This window comes from Typopeltis vanoorti, chromosome 2 (genome assembly GCF_054136105.1).
Source record: "Typopeltis vanoorti isolate ZY-2024b chromosome 2, IOZ_Tvanoo_1.0, whole genome shotgun sequence".
Classification (NCBI taxonomy): Eukaryota; Metazoa; Arthropoda; class Arachnida; order Uropygi; family Thelyphonidae; genus Typopeltis; species Typopeltis vanoorti.
The window spans coordinates 182615983-182636417 of NC_143550.1; the positions used below are offsets into that span (position 1 = coordinate 182615983).

At 36.7% G+C, this 20435-nt stretch overlaps 1 protein-coding gene across 1 annotated transcript in view; it reads right to left on the reverse strand.

Annotated features, from left to right (window-relative positions):
* Positions 1 to 20435, reverse strand: part of LOC150109712 (vesicle-fusing ATPase 2-like) — a 408246-nt gene that overhangs the window by 282823 nt on the left and 104988 nt on the right. Inside the window, exon 7 of the mRNA XM_090403040.1 lies at positions 4647 to 4735. Within this exon, the coding sequence (XP_090259166.1) occupies positions 4647 to 4735 (89 nt within the window). The remainder of the gene's footprint in view (positions 1 to 4646; positions 4736 to 20435) is intronic.

Sequence of the window (20435 nt, forward strand, 5' to 3'; positions counted from 1 at the left end):
CTAAGCTGGCTAGAAGATCATTATCCGATATCTTGATGTTTTTTATACTTGAACGGATATCCAAGAAGACTAGTCAATAAAATCCTTTTCTCTGAACCACCACAAAGAGAACAAGAAGATATTCAATATATAAAAACGATTGCAATTCCGTTTGTAAGTGGCATCTCCAACAAGCTTGCCAATCTCCTTAAACAACATAAAATAAGAGTAACATTCAAACCAATAGAATCTATTAGTAAACTACTAAGATCTCCAAAAGACAACCATCCTTTCTACAAATATGCTGGAGTTTATAATATTCCATGCTCATGTGGCTCTAGTTACATCGGACAGATTTCGAGAAGCCTCGAAATCAGGCAAAAGGAGCACATTGGCTATGTCAAAAACACAGACAGGACATTTCTGGCCTATCGTCTCATTTCTCTACAACTAACCATGTCATCGAGTGGGACAAAAGCTGTTCCCCTTACATAGAGGAAGATTACCATTCAAGAATTTTCAAAGAGGCAGCCACAGTCGCCCATTCTACTGTCAACCTTAACAGAAATCAAGGCCTAATACTCCCAGAGATATGGAAAACGTTAATCAGAACCTTAAAAATGGAAGAAATGAACTTTAATACAAACTACAGAAAGTTCCTCAGCAACAGCTAGCTGATCTTGTACACGCAATACGTGTTTCACTCACGTTCGATACTATTTTATTTGTAATTATTCTAGTCAGTTTTTTACAGTTATTCTTGTCAGTTTGCAGTTACGCATAATTGTGAGATTGTTTAAACCTCTATGTAAGCCCTGAAGATGCTAACAGATAAGTGTGGCGAAACTAGTTGGTTCAGTTAATAAAACTGATCAACACTTGATCGGTAAACCAAAAAATATTATTATTTATTAATTTATGATCAAGAAAATAACCTTCATGATGAATGTTTATTCATGTTATCAGAAATAGAATTTAGCTTGATGTAGTTTATAAATAATAATTATTATTTTTTTTTCCACTAGAGGTCATGCCAGTAGAATAACTTGTGATCAATTCATTGTTTCTCTAGCTTACTGTATGTAATATAACTTAGCTTGTCCTGTATATTTGTATATGCTCCAGATGATGATCTTAATATGAAGATCGAAACGTCGGGATATTAAAAGAGTTATTTATAACACGGTTGTAAATTCATAATATCTAAAATGAATGCTGATCACCGTGTAACACTAAAAGAAAGGATTATGATAATTCATGGGGATTCGACCCACAAGCGATGCAATCAATACGGTAAGCTTAAGATTAATGTTTCTAGTTTGATCATTCGACTGGCTTTTTTAAAACGGTGTAGAGACAACAACATCATTCTGAATTGCATTAAGCTTAAGAGAAAATTCACCTCAACAAAAGGTGCAACAAATATACTACCGCATGGAAAAAGTGCTACTAAGAGAACAAATACAAGCTACCAGAAAGAACTTAGCCATTACTCAAAACCAGCTATAAAAAGGGAAATCGGAACTTTCAAGCTACTTAAACACAGATATCTGGATGATCCTGGAAAAGATTATGGACAACAAGGCGAACCATATTCTCCAAACGAAGAAAGAAAACCTAATTTCCAAATTTCAAAGACTAAAAGATCGACAAAACCGGCTGCCATATTCAAATTTCTCCACAGGGAATGATAACAACCAATTCAGAAGCAAGAAACAACAGGAGTCACCAATCGCCCACAGGTAACAGTAACATAGTTAACCTATGCGACCATGCTTTAAACAAAGACGAACTATTGGTATTAAATAAATGCTAAATTTTGCTGTAGCACTCAACTCAATAAACAAACTTGAATTTATTTGTAACATAGAAAGAGGCTTAAGATTCATCCCAAATAACATAGCAGACAAAATATGTTTAGAAACCGCTAAAATTTTAAATCATAACAAAACAATAACAAGAAACTTAACAATACACGAATTAACAGCAGTAAAATCATTAAAGTCAAATTCGAACATCGTAATAACTAGACCCGATAAAGGAAGTGCCACCGTTATTTTAAACCGAATCACTTATGTAGAAAAAATGAATCCTCTAGTCTTGGACAATAACACATACCAACTTGATAATTACAACCCAACCAACAGAATAAAAAAAAAAACAGAGAAACTACTTAAAAACTTAAGTCAATTACCACATGGTCTGAAGATACAGTCAAAAAACTATTTCCGCACTACGCTCGTTCCACAAGAATTTACGGGCTACCGAAAATTGATAAAGAAAACACACACCACTCTGGCCTATAGTTTATTGCTAACTTTTATATGGAACATTTTGAGCAACATGCTTTAGGTCTTGGAACAACTATAAACAGGATTGTAGAAAATCCAGGATCCTAAATCAAAATAACAATTGTAATTCTAAAAGCAGGACATCATTGTTACTGAAAGAAAACTATCTGTAAGAAACAATGTTTATTCATGTTATCAGAAATAGAATTTAGCTTGATGTAGTTTATAAATAATAATATTTTTTTTTTCCACTAGAGGTCATGCCAGTAGAATAACTTGTGATCAATTCAATGTTTCTCTAGCTTACTGTATGTAATATAACTTAGCTTGTCGTCTATATTTGTATATGCTCCAGATGATGATCTTAATATGAAGATCGAAACGTCAGGATATTAAAAGTTATTTATAACATGGTTGTAAAGTTCATAATTTCTAAAATGAATGCTGATCACCGTGTAACACTAAAAGAAAAGCAAAATTATTTTTGTTTTTCAACATAATCTCCCTTAAGACTAATACATTTATTCCAGCGATGCTCCAACACCATTATCACGTCCCTGTAGTAATTCTCAGTAAGATCTGCAAAATACCCCTCTACAGCTGCAATCACTTCTTGATTCGAAGAAAAACGCTGACCAGTGAGGATGAGTTTTAGTTGTGGGAAGAGATAGAAGCCAGAGGAAGCCTCTTCTGTGGAATAAGGTGGATGTTCCAACAATTTATAGTGCAGATCCCTTAATTTTCCCATTGCCAAAACACTTTTGTGGGCAGGTGCATTGTCCAGATAAAAGAGGATTTTTTCCTTCTGCAAACCGGGTTATTTCTCACGAATTTTTTCATCTGGTCTGGTTAAAAGATAGGAATAATATTCTCCGGTTATTGTTTTACCCTTTTCAAGATAAGTAATAAACAAAGCATCCCAAAACACCGATGTCATGACCTTTCCTGCTGACGGAACTGACTTTGCCTTCTTTGGTGCTGAACAACTGACTTCTGTCCACTGTTTTGATTCTGGTGTGTGATGGTGAATCCAAGTCTCATCCATAGTAATAAATCGATGCACAAAATCAGTTTTATTCTTATTTAAATACTCCAAGCACTGTTGAGATTTTCATGCAAGTTTTTGATCTGCTGTGAGCAAGCGCGCCACCCATCTTGTGCAAAGCTTTTTCATATGCAATTCTTCATGCAAAATATATCCTACACATTCTTTTGAAATGCCTATAGTCTCAGCAATTTCATGCACTTTGACTCACCAGTCATACAGTACCATATCATACACTTGATCAATGATTTCTGGTGTAACAACACCAGTGTAATCTTTTTGGACGTCCTTCACATGAATCATCTTCAAGGCTGGTACAGCCACGTTTAAACTCGGCAGCCCATTTCTTAATTGTCGAAAATGAAGAAGAGTGCCCATAAACTCTTATGAACTTCAAATGAATTTCTTTTGGTTTTAAACCTTCTTTTACAAAGAATTTTATAACCGCATGTTACTCAGTTTTATCCATTTCAAGGGATAAAGTCAACACTTTTGCTTCAGAAAGTTGTATAAAACAAACTACTTGATAGAATGATTTGCAATTTCACATGGATGCTTATGACAGATGTACCAAGTTAGAAAAAAAAAATCATGCCGATAGTGTTGCCATCTATGGTCGAGGTTGAAAACTTTTCAGACCACCCTCATATTTTCTTAAAGAAACAGTCTTCCCATGAATTTTGTTTTAGCTACTTCTATACACTGATTCACACTCTTACAATTTTCAGTATTCTTCTCAGAGTACATTTTGACTATTTAATTCTTAAGAGCATTCAAAGCAAATACATTTTCTACTTTTTTCAGTACTGCCTCTTTAACACAATGGAATTCAAATTTATCTATCTTTGAAGAAAACTTCACATGCCTTTTTGAGGAATTAATATTTTCTTCAGTATCTCCCACTCAGTTTCCGAAATTTGGTTCTTGCTTACAAGCACATTTGTCTAGGATTCCATTTGCATGCTTGAGTCCATAGTCATCTTTCAAAGCTACTTGACTGATTATTTTTTAAACTAAGAATTTTCACACACGCGCACACACACACACATAAAATGTAGTGCTGCCACAGCACCAAGTGCAGGTTCTGCCTCTATTTAACATTCCAATTGGAACTAAAATAAAATTATTGTGCATACAGTTCACTACTGTATACATACATATATATATATACATACATACATACTGATTTTGGATTTTATCACGATATTTTTTACAATTTTTACAGGTGCCATCTCCCCGTGGAGATGGCACTGTATATTTAAAAACAAATGATTTACTGATATTATACCATAAAATCTATAATATATATATGTAAAAGACTATGATAATACCTTTTTGCTTGTCCTATAAGATTTACAATGGAGCCTTCTGATTTTTCAAACACTACCATTGTATCTGGAAATACAAGTCCAACTCTAGTCTGCAATATAAAATAAGCAGTAGGTGATTTCTGATAGCAATATTACAAAATTGGGTTGTTAAGAATACCTAACTAGACATGAAAATATTTATCCAACATCTGTAAAACACTGTCATGTTGCAATGTGTTTCATTGAAAATCTTGCTGTACATGTTATAAATGAATATACACTGCTTGAAAAGAAGTCAATGGACACCCACATGGTAAGGTGCATCATGTCATGTGACGAGTCATGTGTTTGTAGCTTGTATAAATTGGAGGAAGATGCTGCTCCCAAGTCAGTGCAATTGTGTCCAGGTGAAACAGCTGTCATGAGAAGGGAACTGATGGAGTATGAAAGAGGCATTGTGATAGGATGCTATGTCGCACCTATCTGTTTGATAAACTGTTAACAAATTGGGCCATTCCAGGTCAACAATCAGTGATACCATACTGAGATGGAAGTGCAGGGGGTCAACTGCAAGTGCTACCCACAGTAGACAACCCACCACTCACAACTGTACAGTACAATGAAGGATAATATGTAAAAATCACCATTCATCTGCCAACACATTGAATGCAGTTCCAGGCACTGACTGGAACAACACAAATCTGCACAAAAACATTCAGAACTGAACACAAGATGTGTTCCTATGGCAGAACTGCAATATGCAAATCCCATATTACTTGAACAACATGCAGTGTCATCTTCAGTGATGCAAAGATCGTGTACAATAGAATGTGGAAGCTTGGAAAGCTGTATTATGGCATGAAAAATCACACTACACCCTCTGCCAAGCAGATGGACCAGTGTCGGTGTGGTGGATGCCTGGTAAATGTCTCTTACCAGAGTATGCAACTCCAACTATGAAATTCGAAAGTGTCGATGTGATGGTATGGTCCTGTTTTGCCTGGTTTGGCTTCAGACCTCTTTTTGTGGTGCCACAAACAATGAACTCTGAGAGGTATCTGAACATTCAGGACAATGCAATGTTTCATACTTTGCAGCACTTCTACAAAAACTGACCATTGTCATTTTCAACAAGACATTGCACTGTCTTGCTGATTTGTTGTGGATGGTTTGTGGATATGAACATCACTTAACTTGACTGGCCCTCACAGAGTCCTGATCTCAATCATACTGAATATCTGTGGGATGAACTGGAGCATTGGGCGATGTCAAGGGACATCCACAGGAATAATGGTCCAAAATTCCCACTGATCGCTATCGTACGCTTGTGGAAAGTGTGGGAATGCTGCAGGTGGTCCTACATCTTAAGTTAGGTACCATGGCTGTTTGTTCCTCACAATATGGTGTCCGTTGACTACTTTCAATGCAGTGTATATGCTGCTTTAAAAAATTCTGATGATTATACATACCTAAAAACTTTTTAAAAGTTTTTTTTTAACTTTTCTATTTTTCCCTTAAAAGAAACTTTTTTTTTTAATGAAAATAAAGTTATTATTACCATCATCGATGATGGAATCAATAATATGTAGTTCCACATGAAGTGCTTTAATAAACGATCTGTTTGTATTACACCAAACTTAGTAAATCATGGGTGTCAAACTCGTGGCCCGCGATGAATATTTTTGTGACCCAGCCAAACGTTTGCCAATGAAAGTGATTACTACATATAGCCATGTTGCATGTATTTCCTTTACACACAGGCGAACCATTTCCCCCACTATTTCTACCAGCCGATTATATACCTACTATCACATGCCAGTGCTGTGCCCGCGTCTAGTCGTCAGTGTTGTTTGAACGGACTTGTTTGGTGTGCACAACAGGAAATATTTCGCTTTCGGTGAACAAGAAAAATTAGTTTATTTACGTTATTACCCTTATTAATTTGTGCAGTTATTTAGTGTCTGGTAAGTTGATGTTCAAGAAAAAGATCAGTTTTTATTAAAATATTCAGCATGTCTCTATCGAAACCAAGTGATAGTAATAAAAGAAAAATTGCTGACGAACATTGAAATTTCCAAGAAAAGTTGGAATTGGAGTATTTTTGCTGTGAAGTAAAAAATAAAATAATCTGCTTAATATATAATAATGTTATCAGCGTACCAAAGTTATACAACATTAATCATCACTATGAACAACATAAATCAAAATATGATAATTACGAGGGATTAATGACAAGAAAAGTTAAAAGAGCTCAAGTTGGGACTGAAAAAACAACAGTTCATGTTTACTAAAGTATCACCAGAAAGTGAAGCGGCAGTGCATGCATGCATGCTACATCTTGTCGGAGTTGATAGCTAAACACTCGAAACCTTTTACTGAAGGCGATTTCATTAAGGAATGTCTAATTAAAGCTACAGAAATTATTTGTCCTGAAAATATGAAGGCTTTTTAAACAATATATTTGTCTCGAAATACAGTTGCAGAAAGAATTACTGATTTGGCCGACAATTTAAGTGTTCAGATCAAAGGAAAACCATCTAGTTTCGAAGCTTTTTCCAATGCCTGTGACGGGAGTACGGATTGGGGGTATAGCTCAATTAGCTGTGTTTCTTCATACTTGTGACACGGATTTCAACATTTTTGAGGAATTATTGGAACTAGTACCAATGCATAACACTAGTACAGAACAAAATATATTTAACTGTGTTTTTGAACTTCTACAAAAATATAATCTACCTCTGTCAAAATTAACTTCTGTAACTACAGATGAAGCTCCTTCTATGACTGGAAAAAACAATGGTTTCATAGCATTACTGCAAAAAAAAAAAAAAAGTGAAATTTATGATGGATCCAAGATTCATCATATGCATTGCATTATACATCAAGAAGTATTATGCACAAAAGTAATAAAAATGGAAAATCTGTTGACATCTATCAAAAAAATCATTAATTTCATAAAATCTCGACGCTTAAATCAGCGACAGTTCTCTGCTTTCTTAAGTGAATCAGACAGCGAATATTCCAGTTGGTCCTACTATACTGAGGTACGTTGGCTATCCTGCTACGAGATTGTTAAACAATTCTGGGACTTGAAAGAAATATGTCAGTTTTTAATGACTATAAATCAAGACACAAGCCTGTTTTTTGACACACTGTGGTTGCAAGATTTATCCTTCATGGCTGATATAACAAAACACTTACCATATATTATCGCGTATAATGCGAAAAATTTATAGTAAAAATACTACTTAAAGTTAGGGGTTCGCATTATATGCGAATCTTAAAAAATATAACAACTTATTAGACTTGCACACACAATATATACTACCTAATGCCTATGCAACCAAATTTACTTGACCCACTCGCATTCGGCGACCGAGGGCGCATCGTATCTGCACATAAAACCAGAAATGTAAGTAGTGCTAATATCCCACCACCTTGGCAGGATATTAGCACAGTTAGGTATATCGGTTTAACCACAGTTCATCTTAAATATTATTCGTTAAGCAAACCTAGCCTGAAAATGAGCCAACAGAAACGTAAATGTTCATCTTTTGAAGCAGGATTTAAATTGCGTATTGTGCAGTTTGCAGAGGAACATAATAACAGTGTTGCTATGAGAGAATTTGGTGTAGCAGAGAGTAATATTAGACTTTGGCGTAAGCAAAAAGACAGTCTTGAAAAAAATCCCCAAAACGAAACGTGCCCGTCATGGAGATGTAGCATCCTTTCCAGAACTCAAAGAAGAGCTAAATGAATAGATTTTGATGCAACGACAAGATGGCATTATAGTAACAAGAAATGCAATTAGTTTTTGAGCTCTACAACTCAAGAATGATAAATTCAAGGACACCCAAGGAATTTCATCTTTTCTTGCTTCGCCTGAGTGGAGCAACAGATTTATGGAACGCAAAGCATTAACATTACGACACTGAACAAAAATTGCGCAGAAGTTACCAAAGCAGCTTGAAGAAAAAGTGGAGTCCTTCCATATATTTATCATAAAATTACGGAAGTGTCACGGATATGAACTTTCCCAAATTGGCAATATGGATGAGATGTCCATGTACTTTGATATGCCTGGGAATCGAACAGTAAACTCAGTTGGTGAAAAGGGTGTCCTCATAAAAACAACGGGACATGAAAAAACGCATTTTACCATTGTTCCAACATGCATGAAAGACGGAACCAAATTAAAGCAGACAGTGATATTTAAAAGGAAGAAAATTGGGATTCGATACCATCTGAAATGATTCAACGTTCATTTCTTAAATGTGGAATAAGCAATTCAATGGATGGATCCGAAGATGACATCATATACGAAAGCGAGGATGATGCACAACAAAATGGAGACCATGATGACGACGATGACAACTGCTACACTGATGATACAATGCTTACAGATGAATTTATAAATGAAATGTTTGATGACTCAAAAGATGAAGAAGAATTTAAAGGATTTTGACATTTTGTTTTAAAATAAATATTTCTTTCATTAATTCGTATTGTATTATTTATAATGTTATGGAACAAGATTAGCAGATCGCATTATACGTGGACATGGCATTTTAGGGCTAGATTTCAAATGAAATTTCTAGTTCGCATTATACGCGAAAATATACGGTATATGATTTAAATTTAAAACTGCAAGGAAAAGATCAGATCATTACAAACATGTGTGACCAAGTTAAGGCATTTTTTATGTCATTGCTTTCTCTATATTTTACTGATTTATATCTTCCTATTCTATCTTTCAATCGCTAATTTACTTCTTCAGATATTGGGCCTAATATACTTACATCTAGGATTGTTTCCTCTTCAGATACTGGCAAATTTATATTATGCTGTGCCAGCCAGTATCCTATAACAGAAAAGATCCTTGCTCAGGGTGACAATACTAGATTCTGAGGCGTTCTTACACAATGATTTATTTTAATACGGCTGTATAGATTCAGACTGCATTCTCAGGAAAACTTGCCGTCCAACATCATAGCACTGATGCTTCATCCCCCCTCACTCGAATCACCGGGTAACACGAACCAGGAAAATGATAAGACAAGAGAGAGCCGATACGGCGCTCATTCCCTTATATTCTTCATTCGAGCGGCCCCCTTTTTTTGGAGTCCCTTTTGCACATGACCTATATCTTTTCTCCCCTTGGGGTTCATTTTTTCTTAATATGATCACAATAGATTAAATACATGGTACATAAAATTAATGCAATTTTATACATATGTGAAGAAGTTTCACTTTAATTTCAGCCGATGTGCAGGTATTTCTCTTTGTATGTGTAGTTTAGTATGTTAGATTCTGAATGAATGATTTCTTTGCAAGATTCCTTCATTCAGGATCTAACAAAGCCCCCCCCCCCACCTTTTTTTTTTACGAAAAAGTTTTTCTAATTTTCTAGAAAAATTCTTTTTGCTTCTCCCTCAATCCTCTGGGGATGAACCTTCCATTTTTCTGGGCCTCAGTGCATATCTCGGCTCAGGTGACTGTATTGTTTCCTCATGACATGACTGAGTTTGCTCATTCCCATGATGTATATTCGGTGCTTCTTTTAACATTTTCGACCTACTTAATTCTCCATTATTTTTATTCATAAAGCTTGCACAATCAGTAAGTGTGCACCCTTTGTAGCAATTGCTAAATTCTAACACAATAAACCACTTAAAGCTTTTCTAAGCATAAAAAGAAAACAGAGGAAGTTTGCATAATCAAACTGCCGCTGAGGTTGTATACTAACTTCATGTTTTCTGTATTTGTTCCATCTCGGTCTGTTACAGTAACTTCTAGATCAATTAATTATCTCAATGTAGTTTACCCCGATTGTTCTCGGATAATCCTCCCTTAAATTTTCTTCTGTAACACCTTGGTCATTTGCTAATTTTACGCTTGATATTTGGTATGTCTCAGATTGACTGTTCACTTCTGAAGTTGAAGCTAATTCAGAATCAATCTGGTTATCTTGAGACACTTCATTAACTCTATCAGTTGGTGCGATATTCCCTTTTCTCTGCATTCTTTCTTCACGAGATCTCTTATTTCTACCTTTAAATTTTTCATTCTCTCTACTAAACCGTTTATTTCCCATTAGGATTATCTCATTTCTAGAGAAGTTGCAAGGGAAGTTGTATCTCTCTCTCTCTCTCTCTCTAGAAAGTTAGTTCCTAAAATTATCTGAATGTGTGGGCGAGATGTCCTAGGGAGGACCAACAACTCCTGCCAAACACACATATTAAACTCAGGTAAGTATAATTTTACTCTAACCCTTTTTGTTGCACAAACTTTAGATGTCGATAGCCCCGATAATCTGATTGGTCTCCTTAGATTGGAAATGCCTTGCCATACACGGGATTTTATTCCTTGAAAATAATCGTCCGTTATGACAGAGGCCTGGGAACCAGTATCTAACAATACGTCACAATGCGATCCTTGAATCTTACCCTTAATTATCATTTTTGTCCTTCCTTGTTGTTCATAATTTCTTTGTCTACCTTCATAATTATGAGAAGTTTGGCCAAACTTTGACTCATTTCTATTATTTCTCATGGAGGGCCTCCTATTACTAAAACAATTACGAGCTAAATGCTCAGTCTTGTTACAATTAAAACGGCTTCCTTTTGTCTCCTTGCTTATTATTTCTGTGACTGAGGTAGAGATACCTCGGGTTTCCATTCTGTCACTGCCGCCAACTTTTCCATTACATCATCCAGACGGTTCAACATACGCTGTTGAAGACTTTCTACTTCTAGTCTGATTAATTCATTAGTTTTCTCTGGTTGAGGGATAGATGATTTTGAAGCTTATCTGTGACTGACACCAGCTGTTTCAGTACAGCACCAAGACAGTCCATTATGGGCTGTTGAAGTCGTTCAACTTCTTGTTTGCTGTTTTAAGGATACTTGTGACATAAGACTGAATGAAAAATGCACGTAAACAGAAGAAAGATATTTAATTAACCAAAATGACTGTATATCTATATCAAAAATCTGGGAAAGTCTAATCAAGATTACTCATTAATTTATTTTTTTTTTTCAATGATGTCTCTACTTCAAAATGTTTCGTTTTATAATTAATACTTAGTGATATAACATCATGTGGTGTGTTCTATTTTTAATGATCTATTGTTAGTATTCTAGCTTGTATTTTTTAAAACTGTTCTTGTAATACCACTGATGATGGTCTGCTATTTCCAGACCGAAATATTTGGTTAATTAAATATCTTTCTTGTGTTTACGTGCATTTAACATTCAACTTCTTGTTTAACTATAGAAGGAACTTCGCTAAGACTTGGACTGCTAGTGGCAACCTGGTAGACTGTCTCAGGTCTATTTTCTTCACATCCTTTCTGCGCCCTCTGCTTTTCTTTCCTCCCTGGATGTTCTACCTTAGCGTCATGATCCCTAATGCTGTTTCTTTCTTCTCTAATGACATTGACAGACCCAAATGTCTCCAAGCATTTGCTCTCTTTGTTTTACTGCTGCAAGCCATTCTTCTAAATTTGATATGTCCTTCCCAAATGCTGTTTCCTTCAGTTCTTGTCTAAATCACCCTCCACTAAAATGTTGGAAGACTGCCCAGTTAAGATGGTGCCGGTCTTTGTCAGAGACACTTAACGTATTGGCAAGAGCTAAGACTCGGTTGTGGTAGTCTGACAGACACCATCTTCTGGAGCTTCTATAAATTTGGTGCCACATTTCTTACTGTAGAAAACTGGGATATTAGGACCTCTTTAAGTTTATAGTAATCTCGAGTTTCTTTTAAGATAGGTGAGGAGTAAAAGTAAGTCTTTGCCTTCCCAATAAGCTTACTACGGAGCAGAATTAGTAGTTGTACCACACTCCATCTACCAATTCTTCTTAGTTCCTCTATGTACTCAAAAAATGCCAGAACATCATCGGATTCCACCCCCGAAAACTGAGGAAAAACCTGTTGGGGATTTATCGTCCTAAAGAACTCAGTCATCTAAATCTGAGCTCGATGGTTGAGACATACCTGCATTCATCTTACAAACTTAATAATTTACCCTTTTTTCACACACACTGTTATTCCAACAAGTGTCTGACTGCCTGATATGAAACCAAGACCAACTTATAGCGATTATTCCCTATTAACCTTAAATTTTAGGGGCCCTAATCACATCCTGCCGGCTGCACCATTGTTATGTCATTGCTTTCTCTATATTTTACTGATTTATATCTTCCTATTCTATCTTTCAATCGCTAATTTTTTACTTCTTCAGATATCGGGCCTAATATACTTACATCTAGGATTGTTTCCTCTTCGGATACTGTCAAATTTATATTATGCTGTGCCAGCTAGTATCCTATAACAGAAAATATCCTTGCTCAGGTATAGACAATATTAGATTCTGAGGCGTAAGAACGCCTCAGAATCTAGTATTGTCTTCAGACTGCATTCTCAGGAAAACTCGCCATCTGACATCATAGCACTGATGCTTCATCCCCCCCTCACTCAAACCACCGGCTAACTTCTGAACCACGAATCAGGAAAACAATAAGACAAGAGAGAGCAGATAAGGCGCTCATTCCCTTATATTCTTCATTTGAGCACCCCCTTTTTTTGGAGTCTCATTTGCACACAACCTATATCTTTTCTCCCCTTGGGTTCATCCCTTGCTCTTCATCTTTGCTGTTATGCTCTTGTATTCATGGAATTCGCGTCGACGTACCTTCCGCGTAAGCTACTGCTGCCGGCGTTACGCTGGACACGTGTAGTTGTATACCTTCTATGAATTGTTACTTAATATCTATCTGGTGACTCACAGTCATTCTATGCAGCTTAAGTGAGGCTTAAAAAGTTAAATTATTCCTCTTTTAAGACATTCTCTAATTTGATCTTAATATGATCACAATAGATTAAATACATGGTACATAAAATTAATGCAATTTTATACATATGTGAAGAAGTTTCACTTTAATTTCAGCTGATGTGCAGGTATTTCTCTTTGTCTGTGTAGTTTAGTATGTTAGATTCTGAATAAATGATTTCTTTGCAAGATTCCTTCATTCAGATCTAACACATTCAAATGTAAACTAGTTCTTTGGGAAAAGCAGTTGAAAAATGAAGATTTAATGCACTTTCCAACATGCAACACGAACAAATCAAGTTTAAGTGAAACTGCATCGTATCAAAAATACGCAGAAAAAATTGTAAGCCTTAGAACTGAATTTGAAACAAGGTTTGCAGATTTTAAATTTTTGGAAGACAGGTTTTCTTTGTTTTCTTCGATTTTTTCAATAAATATTGAATCAGTACCTAATTATTATTATTATTATTATTAAACAAGACCTCATGGAGTCAAAGACTCATCTAGGAGGTCCTTTTATCTCACACACATCTCATCATACCGGGTCTTAAACACATTCAAACTCCTTGCAGACACCACACTCTCAGGCAAGGCATTCCAATCATTCACAACTCTGCACGAAAAAAACCTGCCTCTCACTCCCCTACTCACACCCTCTTTATACAGTTTCCAGGCATGACCTCTGGTTCTCCACTGATCTCTCACTATTCTCTGCAGAACTTCTCCACCATTGATCCTATAACAACCCCTTACCAACTTGTAGGTCTCTATCATATCTCCCCTCTTCCTTCTCTCCACTAGACTCTGCAAATTACATCTTTTCAATCTTTCCTCATACTCGACATTCCAGAGGTCAGAAACTACCTTAGTCAGTCGCCTTTGGACCCTTTCCAACATCTCTTCATCCTTCTGAAAACCAGGTGACCAAATCTGGGCACAATAGTCCATGTGTGGCCTAATCAAAGCCTTATACAATGGAACAAGAATCTCCCTACTTCTACACGTCAGTGTCCTCCTCATCATTCCCAGAAGTCTTTGTGTTGTCTTCACAATTTTGGCGATGTGTCCCCTAAATTTTAGATCCTTATCCACTATCACTCCCAGATCTCTTATTTCCTCTACTTCCAACAATATATTCTCACCAAGCATAAATTCTGCATCCCATCTTTGTTTTCCAAATTTTAAAACCTTACATTTTGTAACATTGAACTCACATCCCCATTTGCTTGCCCAATCACTCAATTTATTCAAGTCTTCTTGCAAGACCACAACATCTTCACTACTCTTTATGGTTCGTCCCAACTTTGCATCATCTGCAAACAACTGAATATCTCCATCCAAATCTTTGCCAATATCATTAATATACAAGTTAAATAGTAATGGCCCTAAAACAGATCCCTGAGGCACTCCACTAGTGACTTTCCTTTTCCTGGATATTGCACCCCCATACACAACTTGTTGATACCTATCAGATAGCCAGTCTCCAATCCAATGCACTAATCTAATATCCAACCCCATCTGCTCTAGTTTGACTGTCAACTTATCATGAGGTACTCTATCAAAAGCTTTTGCAAAATCCAAATATATTACTGTGTATCCTTCTCCTCTGTCCAAGGAAGCAGTCACTTTATTGTAATAAGTAAGTAGATTACTAAAACACGACCTCCCTTTAGCAAATCCATGCTGTCCATCAAAGATTATACCATTGTTGTCAACCCAACTCTGGATCCTAGTTCTCACAAGCTTCTTCAACAACTTAACCACAACACCTGACACACAGATAGGCCTATAGTTTGATGCTTGAGTTCGATCACCTCCTTTATGAAGTGGCACAATCTTGCCCTCCTTCCACTCTTTAGGGATTTGACCAAGTGCAAGACTCGTATTAAAAAAATATGTCAAGGCAGGTGTCAACTCTCTGGCACATTCCTTCAGAATACGCGGTGATATATTATCAAGTCCCACAGCCTTATTTACATCTAGTTTACTCAACTCCCCAAACACCTCTTCCTCACTTACAGTCAGTCTCTCCTCCCCATCATCAACTGCTCTTAATCTCACCATGAAGTCACATTCACAAGATTGAAAGATCTTTATGAACTGTTCATTAAGTATCTCCACCACACATTCTGCAACAGCTGTCTTTATACCATTTCCTCCAATCAATGTCATCCTTCCATAATCATTCTTTCTTTTGCTGGCTACATATCGAAAGAACTCCCTAGGATTCTTTTTAGCTTCATTAGCTAACTGCTGTTCATACCTCTCTTTAGCTACTCTCACCAACCAAGTCACTCTCCTTGCCTGGTCTTTGTAGAACTCATGAAATTGGTTACTTCCACTTCTCTTATGCTGCCTCCACAATGCCCTTTTTCTCTGTATTGCATGCTTAATCTCTTTATTCATCCATCTCACACCTAACTTATTTAACCTTCTCACCCGTGGTATACATTTAGACATTGCATCCACTAAATATTTTTTGAAAATCCCCCAAGCTGCATTGATCTCTTTTCCAGCTAACTCCTCATTCCATGCTACACCTGCAAGCTGTCTCCTGAGCTCTTCATAATCACCCCCCTTGTAGTTCCACATATACCCTTTTTTCACTGGGGTCCTTGCACTGCTGGCAACCACCCAAGTAATCACCTCATGGTCACTTTCACCAATTGGTGGATGATTTGATACCTCATTGATAATTACATCCTCCGATGAGACGACCAAATCCAAGACCCTTAATCCTCTTATGCCCTCTGTTACATACTGTCTGAGGTAGTTATCCCTCAAAAACTCAAGAAACTCATTTTCTTTACTTCCAGTTGCTATCTCTTCATTCCAGTCTATATTGCCATAATTAAAATCACCCATAATGATCACCCTTTTCTTATTTGCTTGGCTTATTTGACTATACATTTCACTATCACCACCATCCACATTACCAGGTCTATAACAACATCCCACCAAGTATTTGATTCTATTCACCTCTATCTCACACCATACTGCCTCAAAACCACTGGCCCCATTTCCCTCCTGCATCTCCACCTTGTATGGACATAACTCTTTCTCTATCATCAATAGCACTCCCCCTCCCTTTTTACCCCTTCTATCCTCACGAAACACATCATACCTTTCCATCTCTATTCCTGTCAGGATGTCATCCTCATCTAACCATGTCTCACTTATTCCGACAATCTCTGGGTGCACAGACGCAATTAGTGCAACCATTTCATCCGCCTTGTTTCTTATACTTCTAGCATTGGTATACAAACACAACAACTCATTTCTGGATCTACAGCTAGTTCCACTGATACCACTCACTCGATGTGATCTCTCCATGCTGGACTGGGGCCATTTCCCTTTCTGCTTCTTCATTTTAGAACCCTTTGCAATTCCATCTGTTTCCTTTTGATCCCTGATCATCCCATTACTTTCCTGCCTACACATTCTCTCACCTCCTCTTGGAGCATCCACCTTTCTCACGCTGTGTATCCCTGTCCACCCTGAGCCTCGCCGTTTCCCTGCTCCTCTTGCACACCCATTCTCTCATTTTCTATACTCATACCACTCACTTCCACATTCATTTCCACTCCTTCAATCTCTCCTGTCTTACTCTCCTGCTCTTCCACATCACTCCCCTCTCGATCTGATTCATTCTCTCTATTCACTTCTCTACCTTCCAGCAGCAGTCTCTCCAAGCGACTCACACCATAACCACTCAAATGCAGTCCATGCAAATGTCCATAATCAAATGCAAATGGAGATAATTGAGATCCAGTGCGATTCAGATTTGAAGGCAAAATTTAGTGAAGTTGGCATGCCTGGATTTTACAAATATTTACCTGCCAGGTTTAAAAATACTCGAAAATTCGCATATGAAATTATATCCATGTTTGTGAGCAGTTATTTACAATTATGAAGGGAAATAAGTGTCCTGTCAGATCCAGAATTACTGACATTCACCTTGGATCAGTTTTGAAAGTAATCACTGCGAACAAGATTTTCCCCGAAGTAGGAAAGATGGTAGCAGAGAAGAGATGCCAAGTGTCAGGGAGAAAACATTAATTTTATCGTTGTTCTTGTTCTTTCTTTGTACTGTACTTTTCAAAATAAACCTGCATTTTTATGAAAATTGAAGTTTTTGTTTTTTGCAGCCCACATAAACTTAAACCTCGTTTATTTGGCCCGTGTTAGCCTTTGAGTTTAACATGCTTGGTGTAAATCTTCCTAATATTATTCATAATCAGTCATTTGACTTACAACTAGAGTATCCATGGAATTAAGGGAAAATGTGCCTATGTATGTTATTGATAAAATCAAAATACATATTGTGCCATAACAAGCCTGTATGGTTGATGTATGGAAAAATAGTAATATATTTCAAATATAACATATAGACTCTGACATTTAGTTATTATTTAAGAACATATATAGCTTATAAGTGTTAAGCTTAATATATATGCCAAAGTTCTGAAAAGAATCAGAGTTGAATATCTCTCAGATATAAATAGACAAACACCAAACCAAGCTTGAGTGGCAAAATCTGAAGGGAGAGAAAATGCTTAATTCAGGTATGGAAGCATATCATGAAGTTGGAACAATGATAAAAAAAATAAATAAATTAAATTAAATAAAATAAGAACTCCACAATGGAGAGTCAGAGAATGACAAAGAAGCAGTCTATAAAAAGAAAGTGAAATTGCATAAGGTATCAAGATGGTAAATTTGCTTGTGCTTTTAGTGAATATTGGAAAGCTGAGTTATGTATAAAAGCACTAAACAAAAGCCATTGAAAGATTTTGAAAAGAATATAAAAAATAAAGATACAATATTTATTCTATATCTGCTAGCATGGTAGCCAAAGTAGTTAGCAGTAAGTGGGGGTGGTTCCCGGTGTAAACCACCCTAACTTAATGGAGATTTTTTTTTTAATTTCATTTTTCTAATTTGCACTGTTTCAGTGCAAATTAGAAAAATTTGCACTGTTTCAGTGCAAATATGGTCCTACAGTCTTCCTTTTCTGTAGGACCAGAAGAGGCCTAGGACCCAACAATATCCTGTGGTATCTAATTCCAAATCTGAGGATTTAAGAAGTCATTCTCTGGTGAGTCCTCTATGTTGCCAGTGTGCCCTGCAATGCATGCAAAGTGAGTATCTTAAAATCAGCCTGAGAGAGCCCAAAGCTTAGTAAGTCCATATAAACTCTGCTAACACCATTAAAAGACACAATATCAGAGGCAAATTTTGGTAAGATGTGGTGTTCTTCTGAAAAAGTCATACCATGTTTTTGTTTTCAGCAGAGAAGGCAACTTTCTCATGATGAAGAGTAGTCCAGCACCTACTTGTACATCATTAACAATCAACCTATTTTTTTCAACCTATTCTTCATAATCCTCACTATTGCACTGTCTTTTGACATGTACTCCATGCATACGATAACACTGATGTAGCTTGAAAAAGTTCCATGTTCAGTCCCAAGAGAAGTAAGTTTCCAGACAAGGTAAAAATTAATAGAAAAGCAGAAAACAAACAAACAAACAACTGTGTGTGCGCACGTGTGTGTATAAATAATAAAAAAAGAGCCTTCATAGCTCTGCTGATTTCAACAATGTCCTCTAGGTGGAAAGACCTGGGCATTCTATATGCAAAGAATCTTTAACTGGACTTTTCAACTGAAAGTAAGTTTGACCAGTCTCATAAGAATGTGGAAGAGTTTTTCCCTTCTAGAAACTAATTTTTCATCCTGCAAGACAAGTAAACTGACCAGGAGAACACATGAATCAGCAGCCATAAAACACAATGTAGACAGAATTAACCACCCTATCAGAGCATTAATTCTTATTCCTTCTTCCCTCTTTTACCTTGTGGTGTAGAGGGTTTACTATTAATTTAACTGCAACCATTGACATCGCAAGGTAAAAGAGGGATGAAGAATTAATGCTCTGATAGGGCGGTTAATTCTGTCTACATTGTGTGTTATGTCCGTGTGTCCTCTGTCTGTAGAGGTGTTGAGTTCAAAAGGCCGGTTTGCCTGCTTGCAGGATGAAAAACCCTGCAGTCCATGCCAAGACCGGCTAACTTGGCTATGTCTGAGAAATATCCTAAGCTCCTCACGTCAGTGACGGGAATTCAACCCAGGACACTCCTTTCCCAGGCATATGGGTGTGAAGACCATAGCCACTTGGCTAACTGTGCAGACCAGAGCATTAAATAAATTTCAAAAATAAGCCAAGTTACAGCTCTCACAATGTCATACCATGCTTAGTGTCAAGTGATTCAGGAGTTTTGAGACAAACCGGCCCACTCCTCCTCCTCCTTTAGAACAAATATAAAGCCTTGTTTGTTTTCTGGATAGGAAATTCTGAGAAGCAATGCATTTCCCTGTTGCGACTCAAATGTGTTCTATCAGGATGAGTTCTGGTGAGTATGCTGGCAATTCGATTCAATTAATATCCTCGGTCTCCAGAAGTATTATTATTATCGTGAGAGACCTGGAAATCAGGGACTCAGATCAGTTAAAACTGGTTTGAACATAAGACTTATAAACTAGCAGCTTAGTCTTTGATTAGTCTCTCCCCCTTCTTGATGGCAATTATTCTCAACTTCCAAGGATATTCCCTCCTCCTTTCCCATCCTCCATAAAATGAAAACCATCTACTGGTATACTAGATGACCCTTTCAGAAATCTGTAAGTTTCAATCATATCACACTAATTTATTCTGCTTGCTTCTGTCTGTAGTTCACAAATTCTCAATCAGTCTTCATAATCTGTATTCCACACTCCTGATATTATTTTTAAAACACTCTCCTTTGCACTTTTCCCACTGTATCAATGAGATATCATGAAGGCCTCATAAAGAAGCAAAATGACTATCTTTGCATGTCAATATTTGTTTCAGCATTCAAATTATCAGAGTTGTATTTGCAATCCTTGAAGTTCATTTTACTATCTACTAAAACTCCAAGATCCCTAGCCAGAAAAG